Genomic DNA, 10,323 nt, shown 5'->3' with positions numbered 1-10,323 from the left:
GGGGTTCCAACAAACCCATGCTGTACGAAGTGGTGCCGGTGATGGAGGGGAGTCCGATTCTCCGAGACATGGTCTTCAGCCCCGACCTCCAGTACATCTACTTGCTGACCGACCAGAAGGTAAAGCGCCCAGGCCTCAGGCCCCCCAGGCTCGCAGCCAACAGGCCCCTAGGCCCCAGGCTCTCAGCCCACAGGCCCCTAGGCCTCAGGCTCTCAGCCCACAGGGCCCTAGGCCCCAGGCTCTGAGCCCACAGGCCCCAGGCTCTCAGCCCACAGGCCCCTAGGACCCCTGCTCTCAGCCCACAGGCCCCTAGGCCCCCTGCTCTCAGCCCACAGGCCCCTAGCCCCCAGGCTCTCAGCCCACAGGCCTCTAGGCCCCAGGCTCTCAGCCCACAGGCTCCTAGGCCCCAGGCTCTCAGCCCACAGGCTCCTAGGCCCCAGGCTCTCGGCTCCTAGGCCCCAGGCTCGCAGCCCACAGGCCCCTAGGCCCCAGGCTCTCAGCCCACAGGCTCCTAGGCCTCAGGCTCTCAGCCCACAGGGCCCTAGGCCCCAGGCTCTGAGCCCACAGGCCCCAGGCTCTCAGCCCACAGGCCCCAAGGCCCCCTGCTCTCAGCCCACAGGCCCCTAGGCCCCCTGCTCTCAGCCCACAGGCCCCTAGCCCCCAGGCTCTCAGCCCACAGGCTCTAGGCCCCAGGCTCTCAGCCCACAGGCCCCTAGGCCCCAGGCTCTCAGCCCACAGGCTCCTAGGCCCCAGGCTCTCAGCCCACAGGCCCCTAGGCCCCCTGCTCTCAGCCCACAGGCCCCTAGGCCCCAGGCTCTCGGCTCCTAGGCCCCAGGCTCGCAGCCCACACGCCCCCAGGCCCCAGGCTCTCAGCCCACAGGCCCCTAGGCCCCAGGCTCTCAGCCCCTAGGCCCCAGGCTCTCAGCCCACAGGCCCCAGGCTCTCAGCCCCTAGGCCCCAGGCTCTCGGCCCACAGGCTCCTAGGCCCCAGGCTCTCAGCCCACAGGCCCCTAGGCCCCAGGCTCTCAGCCCACAGGCCCCAGGCTCTCAGCCCACTGGCCTCTAGGCCCCAGGCTCTCAGCCCACAGGCCCCTAGGCCCCAGTCTCTCAGCCCACAGGCCCCTAGGCCCCAGGCTCTCAGCCCATCGGCCCCTAGGCCCCAGGCTCTCAGCCCAAAGGCCCCTAGGCCCCAGGCTCTCAGCCCACAGGGCCCTAGGCCCCAGGCTCTCAGCCCACAGGCCCCTAGGCCCCAGGCTCTCAGCCCACAGGCCCCTAGGCCCCAGGCTCTCAGCTCACAGGCCCCAGGCTCTCAGCCCACAGGCCCCTAGGCCCCAGGCTCTCGGCCCACAGGCCCCTAGGCCCCAGGCTCTCGGCCCACAGGGCCCTAGGCCCCAGGCTCTCAGCCCACCGGCCCCTAGGCCCCAGGCTCTCAGCCCCTAGGCCCCAGGCCCTCAGCCCACAGGCCCCTAGGCCCCAGGCTCTCAGCCCACCGGCCTCTAGGCCCCAGGCTCTCAGCCCACAGGGCCCTAGGCCCCAGGCTCTCAGCCCACAGGCCCCAGGCTCTCAGCCCACATGCCACTAGGCCCCAAGCTCTCAGCCCACAGGTCCCTAGGCCCCAGGCTCTCAGCCCACAGGGCCCTAGGCCCCAGGCTCTCAGCTCACAGGCCCCAGGCTCTCAGCCCACAGGCCCCTAGGCCCCTGGCTCAGCCCACAAGGCCCTAGGCCCCAGGCTCTCAGCCCACAGGCCCCTAGGCCCCAGGCTCTCAGCCCACAGGCTCCTAGGCCCCAGGCTCTCAGCCCACAGGCCCCTAGGCCCCCTGCTCTCAGCCCACAGGCCCCTAGGCCCCAGGCTCTCGGCTCCTAGGCCCCAGGCTCGCAGCCCACACGCCCCCAGGCCCCAGGCTCTCAGCCCACAGGCCCCTAGGCCCCAGGCTCTCAGCCCCTAGGCCCCAGGCTCTCAGCCCACAGGCCCCAGGCTCTCAGCCCCTAGGCCCCAGGCTCTCGGCCCACAGGCTCCTAGGCCCCAGGCTCTCAGCCCACAGGCCCCTAGGCCCCAGGCTCTCAGCCCACAGGCCCCAGGCTCTCAGCCCACTGGCCTCTAGGCCCCAGGCTCTCAGCCCACAGGCCCCTAGGCCCCAGTCTCTCAGCCCACAGGCCCCTAGGCCCCAGGCTCTCAGCCCATCGGCCCCTAGGCCCCAGGCTCTCAGCCCAAAGGCCCCTAGGCCCCAGGCTCTCAGCCCACAGGGCCCTAGGCCCCAGGCTCTCAGCCCACAGGCCCCTAGGCCCCAGGCTCTCAGCTCACAGGCCCCAGGCTCTCAGCCCACAGGCCCCTAGGCCCCAGGCTCTCGGCCCACAGGCCCCTAGGCCCCAGGCTCTCGGCCCACAGGGCCCTAGGCCCCAGGCTCTCAGCCCACCGGCCCCTAGGCCCCAGGCTCTCAGCCCCTAGGCCCCAGGCCCTCAGCCCACAGGCCCCTAGGCCCCAGGCTCTCAGCCCACCGGCCTCTAGGCCCCAGGCTCTCAGCCCACAGGGCCCTAGGCCCCAGGCTCTCAGCCCACAGGCCCCAGGCTCTCAGCCCACAGGCCACTAGGCCCCAAGCTCTCAGCCCACAGGCCCCTAGGCCCCAGGCTCTCAGCCCACAGGGCCCTAGGCCCCAGGCTCTCAGCTCACAGGCCCCAGGCTCTCAGCCCACAGGCCCCTAGGCCCCTGGCTCAGCCCACAAGGCCCTAGGCCCCAGGCTCTCAGCCCACAGGCCCCTAGGCCCCAGGCTCTCAGCCCACAGGCCCCTAGGCCCCAGGCTGTCAGCCCACAGGCCACTAGGCCCCAAGCTCTCAGCCCACAGGCCCCTAGGCCCCAGGCTCTCAGCCCACAGGGCCCTAGGCCCCAGGCTCTCAGCCCACACGCCCCTAGGCCCCAGGCTCTCAGCCCACAGGCCACTAGGCCCCAAGCTTACAGCCCACAGGCCCCTAGGCCCCAGGCTCTCAGCCCACAGGCCCCTAGGCCCCTGGCTCAGCCCACAAGGCCCTAGGCCCCAGGCTCTCAGCCCACAGGCCCCGAGGCCCCCTGCTCTCAGCCCACAGGCCCCTAGGCCCCAGGCTCTCAGCTCAGAGGCCCCAGGCTCTCAGCCCACAGGCCGTTAGGCCCCAGGCTCTCAGCCCACAGGACCCTAGGCCCCAGGCTCTCAGCCCACAGGCCACTAGGCCCCAGGCTCTCAGCCCACAGCCCCCTAGGCACCAGGCTCTCAACCCACAGCCCCCTAGGCCCCAGGCTCTCAGCCCACAGGCTCCTAAGCCCCAGGCTCTCAGCCCACAGGGCCCTAGGCCCCAGGCTCTGAGCCCAAAGGCCCCAGGCTCTCAGCCCACAGGCCCCTAGGCCCCCTGCTCTCAGCCCACAGGCCCCTAGGCCCCCTGCTCTCAGCCCACAGGCCCCTAGGCCCCAGGCTCTCAGCCCACAGGCCCCTAGGCCCCAGGCTCGCAGCCCACAGGCCCCTAGGCCCCAGGCTCTCAGCCCACAGGCCCCTAGGCCCCCTGCTCTCAGCCCACAGGCCCCTAGGCCCCAGGCTCTCAGCTCACAGGCCCCAGGCTCTCAGCCCACAGGTCCCTAGGCCCCAGGCTCTCAGCCTACATGCTCCTAGGCCCCCAGGCTCTCAGCCCACAGGCCGTTAGGCCCCAGGCTCTCAGCCCACAGGGCCCTAGGCCCCAGATTCTCAGCCCACAGGGCCCTAGGCCCCAGGCTCTCAGCCCACAGGGCCCTAGGCCCCAGGCTCTCAGCCCACAGGCCCCTAGGCCCCAGGCTCTCAGCCCACAGGCTCCTAGGCCCCAGGCCCTCAGCCCACAGGCCCCTAGGCCCCCTGCTCACAGCCCACAGGCCCCTAGGCCCCAGGCTCTCAGCCCACAGGCCCCTAGGCCCCTAGGCCCCAGGCTCGCAGCCCACAGGCCCCTAGGCCCCAGGCTCTCAGCCCACAGGCCCCTAGGCCCCAGGCTCTCAGCCCACAGGCCCCTAGGCCCCAGGCTCGCAGCCCACACGCCCCTAGGCCGCAGGCTCGCAGCCCACAAGGCCCTAGGCCCCAGGTTCTCAGCCCACAGGACCCTAGGCCCCAGGCTCTCAGGCCCTCCCTCCCAGTTGCCGCCAGCGCTCCTCGACCTGGTAACCTGGCCCTTTCTCCCTCCCCCAACCCCCGCACTGCTGTCTTGTGTTTCTCCTCCTTTCCCCATGTGGTGTCACTCCTGAAGTAGGCCTCGTTTGGGGCCTACCTTGGATCACCCTCCGCTCGCCTCTCCCCACCCCCGGGGATTCGGGCCTCAGGAACACCCGATCTTCCGGAACATTTCGGGCCGCACCAGAGGGAATGCCCACCGAGGCAAGAATCTGGCACCAACGTGCGACGGTAAAACCAACATCAAGAAGCCTTGGGTTGTGTCTGAGGCCTGTTTGTGTTCCGAAGGCATCACAGCCTCCGCCACATAATAATGACCCGACTGGCCATTTCCCTGTCTGTGCAGTTAATTGTCACCTTCATCGTCCTGTGGAATGATCGCTCTCTCTTTGTCTTTCCCTTTCTCGATCACTCTCTCGTTCGCTCTCTGTCTCTCTCTCTCTCTGTCTCTCCTAATGTAACAGGCTTGAGGGGGCTGACTGTCCTCCTCCTGTTCCTAATGTAACAGGCTCAAGGGGGGCTGAACAGCCTCCTTCTGTTCCTAATGTAACAGGCTCGAGGGGGCTGAACGGCCTCCTTCTGTTCCTAATGTAACAGCCTCGAGGGGCTGAATGGCCTCCTCCTATTCCTAATGTAACAGGCTCGAGGGGGCTGAATGACCTCCTCCTGATCCTAATGTAACAGGCTCGAGGGGCTGAATGGCCTCCTCCTGTTCCTAATGTAACAGGCTCGAGGGGCTGAACGGTCTCCTCCTGTTCCTAATGTAACAGGCTCGAGGGGGCTGAATGGCCTCCTCCTGTTCCTAATGTAACAGGCTCGAGGGGGCTGAACGGTCTCCTCCTGTTCCTAATGTAACAGGCTCGAGGGGGCTGAACGGCCTCCTCCTGTTCCTAATGTAACAGGCTCGAGGGGGCTGAACGGTCTCCTCCTGTTCCTAATGTAACAGGCTCGAGGGCTGAACAGCCGCCTCCTGTTCCTAATGTAACAGGAATCGAGGGGCTGAACGGCCTCCTCCTGTTCCTAATGTAACAGGCTCGAGGGGGCTGAACGGCCTCCTCCTGTTTCTAATGTAACAGGCTCGAGGGGCTGAATGGCCTCCTCCTGTTCCTAATGTAACAGACTCGAGGGGCTGAATGGCCTCCTCCTGTTCCTAATGTAACAGACTCGAGGGGGCTGAACGGTCTCCTCCTGTTCCTAATGTAACAGGCTCGAGGGGGGCTGAATGGCCTCCTCCTGTTCCTAATGTAACAGGCTCGAGGGGGCTGAACGGTCTCCTCCTGTTCCTAATGTAACAGGCTCGAGGGGGCTGAATGGCCTCCTCCTGTTCCTAATGTAACAGACTCGAGGGGCTGAATGGCCTCCTCCTGTTCCTAATGTAACAGGCTCGAGGGGCTGAACGGCCTCCTCTTGTTCCTAATGTAACAGGCTCGAGGGGGCTGAATGGCCTCCTCCTGTTCCTAATGTAACAGGCTCGAGGGGCTGAACGGCCTCCTCTTGTTCCTAATGTAACAGGCTCGAGGGGGCTGAATGGCCTCCTCCTGCTGCTAATGTTCCCTCGTGTGCTGAAAAGCTTCTGATAACCGTGTGGCCTGGTTCCCCCTCTCTCTCCAGGTCGGTCGTGTTCCGGTGGAGAGCTGTGAGCAGTACGAGACCTGCTCCAAGTGCCTGACCTCTGGGGACCCTCACTGCGGCTGGTGCGTCCTTCACAGCAGGTTGGTACCACTTCCGATTCTCGAACCCTTCCCAATCCCGGCCTAGGCCACAAACGGGCCTTCGGGCTTCCTTCTGTGCTGCCCCGTTCTGCCACTGTACAGCCGCCTGTCGACAAGCTCGGGACGTCCCAGAGCGCTTCACGGCCAATGAAGTACTTTTGTCTCCCTTGTGCTGGCGGATAACGCCAAATTGCGCACAGCAAGATCCCACAAGCAGCACCGAGATAAATGACCAGATCGTCTGTTTTTAGTGATGTTGGTTGAGGGATAAATATTGGCCCCAGGACACCGGGGAGAACTCCCCCCTGCTCTTCTTCCAATAGTGGCCGTGGGATCTTTTACGGCCTCGGGATTAGTGTCTCATCCGAAAGACGGCCCCTCCGACAGTGCGGTGCTCCCTCAGTACTGCCCCTCCGACAGTGCGGCGCTCCCTCAGTACCGCCCCTCCGACAGTGCGGCGCTCCCTCAGTACCGCCCCTCCGACAGTGCGGCGCTCCCTCAGTACCGCCCCTCCGACAGTGCGGCGCTCCCTCAGTACCGCCCCTCCGACAGTGCGGTGCTCCCTCAGTCCACCCCTCCGACAGTGCGGCGCTCCCTCAGTACCGCCTCTCCGACAGTGCGGCGCTCCCTCAGTACCGCCCCTCCGACAGTGCGGCGCTCCCTCAGTACCGCCCCTCTGACAGTGTGGCGCCCCATTTCTCCTCTCTCTCTCTGTCTCGCTCTCTCTGTCTCTCGCTCTCGCTGTCTCTCGCTCTCGCTGTCTCTCGCTCTCTCTGTCTCTCGCTCTCTCTGTCTTGCTCTCTCTCTCTCGCTCTCTCTTGCTCTCTCGCTCTCGCTCTCTCGCTGTCTATCTCTCTCTCTCTCTGTCTCTTTCTCTCTGTCTCTCTCTGTCTCGCTCTCTCTGTCTCGCTCTCTCTGTCTCGCTCTCTGTCTCGCTCTCTCTGTTTCGCTCTCTTTCGCTCGCTCTCGCTCTCTCTCTCTGTCTCTGTCTCTCTGTCTCTCTCTCTCTTTCTCTCTCTCTCCCTCTCCCTCAGGAGCCAGCCCCCACCAACACCGGAGAGGGCTGGGGACCGGGAGGGAGTCGCACAATGGCCAAGGCTGGGAGGTCAGGGGTCACCTGGGGACGCAGGTCTGGAGGCGAGCCTGCGTAGGCCGGGAGGGGGAGCGGGGCGCGGGCGGATTCGAAGGCACGGACTAAGATTAGGATACTAGCGGGGGGGAGCGGGGGATGTGGAGGGCAGGCTGTGCTGGGTGCGCACGACATAATTCAGGAGAGGTAATTGTGCAGGCCAGTGTTACTAGGCCCCAGGCTCCACTCAATTACTTCCTTCTGCGTGAGGTAGTTGAAGCTAATCTGTCTGCTCGCCATTGCCATTCAGTGCGCCACGGAAATAAAGTACTGGCTCGGAAACACACCTCTGTGAAAGGAACGCAGTATCAAAGCTGAGTGTTTGCCTTGGCCACTCCAGGCCATTCTCAGCATACTTTACACGGAGTGTCAGTGTTTAAAATCTGCCAAACTCTGTTATTTACAGAGCTCTCCTGCAATGCTTTCCACCACTTTTGGCTCAGGGTGGGGTCGGGTAACATACTTGTGGTTTACTGTGTCAGCCCTGTCTCACGCAGTCTCGCACTCTCACCTCTGAGTCAAATGGCCGTGGACACGAGCCCCCAATCCAGGCCCAGCACTCCTCTCCCCCGCACCCCTCCCAGTGTCAGTACAGAGGGAGCGCCGCACAGTCGGAGGGGCGGTACTGAGGGAGTGCCGCACTGTCGGAGGGGCGGTACTGAGGGAGCGCCGCACTGTCGGAGGGGCGGTACTGAGGGAGCGCCGCACTGTCGGAGGGGCGGTACTGAGGGAGCGCCGCACTGTCGGAGGGGCGGTACTGAGGGAGCGCCGCACTGTCGGAGGGGCGGTACTGAGGGAGCGCCGCACTGTCGGCGGGGCGGTACTGAGGGAGCACCGCACTGTCGGCGGGGCGGTACTGAGGGAGCACCGCACTGTCGGGGGGGTGGTACTGAGGGAGCGCCGCACTGTCGGAGGGGCGGTACTGAGGGAGCGCCGCACTGTCGGAGGGGCGGTACTGAGGGAGCGCCGCACTGTGGGAGGGGCGGTACTGAGGGAGCGCCGCACTGTCGGAGGGGCGGTACTGAGGGAGCGCCGCACTGTCGGAGGGGCGGTACTGAGGGAGCACCGCACTGTCGGAGGGGCGGTACTGAGGGAGCTCCGCACTGTCGGAGGGGCGGTACTGAGGGAGCGCCGCACTGTTGGAGGGGCGGTACTGAGGGAGCACCGCACTGTTGGAGGGGCGGTACTGAGGGAGCGCCGCACTGTCGGAGGGGCGGTACTGAGGGAGCGCCACACTGTTGGAGGGGCGGTACTGAGGGAGCGCCGCACTGTCAGAGGGGCGGTACTGAGGGAGCGCCGCACTATCGGAGGGGCGGTACTGAGGGAGCGCCGCACTGTCGGAGGGGCAGTACTGAGGGAGCGCCGCACTATCGGAGGGGCGGTACTGAGGGAGCGCCGCACTGTCAGAGGGGCGGTACTGAGGGAGCGCCGCACTGTCGGAGGGGCGGTACTGAGGGAGCACCGCACTGTCGGAGGGGCGGTACTGAGGGAGCGCCGCACTGTCGGAGGGGCGGTACTGAGGGAGCACCGCACTGTCGGAGGGGCGGTACTGAGGGAGCGCCGCACTGTCGGAGGGGCGGTACTGAGGGAGCACCGCACTGTCGGAGGGGCAGTACTGAGGGAGCGCCGCACTGTCGGAGGGGCGGTACTGAGGGAGCGCCGCACTGTCGGAGGGGCGGTACTGAGGGAGCACCGCACTGTCGGCGGGGCGGTACTGAGGGAGCGCCGCACTGTCGGAGGGGCAGTACTGAGGGAATGCCACACTGTCGGAGGGGCGGTACTGAGGGAGCGCCGCACTGTCGGAGGGGCGGTACTGAGGGAGCGCCGCACTGTCGGAGGGGCGGTGCTGAGGGAGCGCCGCACTGTCAGGGGGCGGTACTGAGGGAGCACCGCACTGCCGGAGGGGCACCACTGAGGGAGCGTCGCACTGTCTGAGGCGCCGTCTTTCAGGTGAGACGTTAAACCCGAGGCCCCTGTCTGCCCTCTCGGGTGGATGTAAAAGATCCCACGGCCACTATTGGAAGAAGAGCAGGGGGGAGTTCTCCCCGGTGTCCTGGGGCCAATATTTATCCCTCAACCAACATCACTAAAAAACAGATGATCTGGTCATTTATCACATTGCTGTTTGTGGGAGCTTGCTGTGCGCAAATTGGCTGCCGCGTTTCCTACATTACAACAGTGACCACACTTCAAAAAAAGTCCTTCATTGGCTGTGAAGCGTTTTGGGACGTCCTGAGGTGGGGAAAGGCGCTGGAGAAATGGGAGTCTGTCTCTCTTAATTTGTATTAACTGATAATTACAATTTTTCTTCGGACTAAATTCTCGCTTTTCTGTGCGGTTCGCGCTATTCAAATGATTTTACAATGCAGCGGACTGATTTTGAATGCTTGGGAACACAGTGTGTTGTAAATATCAAAACAGGGAATTACTGGAAAGCACGCAGCAGGTCAGGCAGCATCTGTGGAGAGAGAAACAGAGTTAACGGGCAGGATTTTCATTGGGACGTGGAGGCGGGATTGGAGGCGTGCGGCGGGGGGGGGTTAAAATCCCGAAATCGGGGGGCACGAACCCATCCCGCCCCCAACCCGCCTCCATGCCAGTTTCCCAGGAGGTGGATACCCGCCCCGCATTGGGACCCGCCTCCCCGAGGCGGGAAGGGGATTAATGCCAATTAACTGCCTGTTAACAGGTAGTTAACAGGCAGTTTTTAGCCTAATCCCTATTTTTAATGTTGAAGTGTGGGATTCCCGGCGGCTCCGAACCACGCCAAGTTAGCGAGGCGGCCCGTCGGGCTGAAGGGCTTGGAGGGTTCGAGATGTCCGGTGTTCAGGTGAGTGATGGGTGCATGAGTGCAGAGGTAAGTGTGTTTGGTGTGTGTCAAGTGTTTAAATAAGTTTTACTAACCTTTACAACCTTCCTTCCTTCAGGTCTCGGGAGTCCCTCATCTCACCGGCACAGAAAGCAGAATGGCCGCCAGCTGTCAAAATCTGCAGCATTCAGCTTTCTGTTCAGGAGAGATCTCTAAATCATCCTGAGAGGAAGGAATTAACTTAGTGTACAGATTGTCAGTGTTTGACAGCTTCAAAGAGCTGTCAAACACTGATATTTCATCTGTCAAAAGTTCTTGACAGATGAAATGTCAATCTGTGATGTCACCTGTTGCCGGGTGGTCCTTAATTGGCCTGCTGAGCCCGCTGGGTGGGGCTTAACAAGGTCAATCAAGGGGAAATCGAGTGGGTTGGCCACAACTCGATGGAGGCGGGACTACAACCCCGAAAGTTGTAGCCCCGCCTCCTACACGCCTCCAGTATCGAAATCCAGCCCATAG

General features: G+C 64.2%; 1 protein-coding gene across 1 annotated transcript in view; it reads left to right on the top strand.

Annotated features, from left to right (window-relative positions):
- LOC147086787 (plexin A3-like) overlaps positions 1-10,323 on the top strand; it is a 220,182-nt gene that overhangs the window by 85,373 nt on the left and 124,486 nt on the right. The window contains exons 3-4 of the mRNA XM_085978971.1: positions 1-119; positions 5,766-5,866. The exon at positions 1-119 is cut by the window's left edge and continues 22 nt beyond it. Of these exons, the coding sequence (XP_085835097.1) occupies positions 1-119; positions 5,766-5,866 (220 nt within the window). The remainder of the gene's footprint in view (positions 120-5,765; positions 5,867-10,323) is intronic.

The sequence above is a fragment of the Somniosus microcephalus genome, unplaced genomic scaffold, assembly GCF_052327205.1.
Source record: "Somniosus microcephalus isolate GS21.2 unplaced genomic scaffold, FLI_Smic_1.0 unresolved_chr7, whole genome shotgun sequence".
In the NCBI taxonomy this organism is placed as follows: Eukaryota; Metazoa; Chordata; class Chondrichthyes; order Squaliformes; family Somniosidae; genus Somniosus; species Somniosus microcephalus.
Note: the sequence above shows the minus strand (reverse complement) of the source record. Positions and strands in the feature narration are given on the sequence as shown.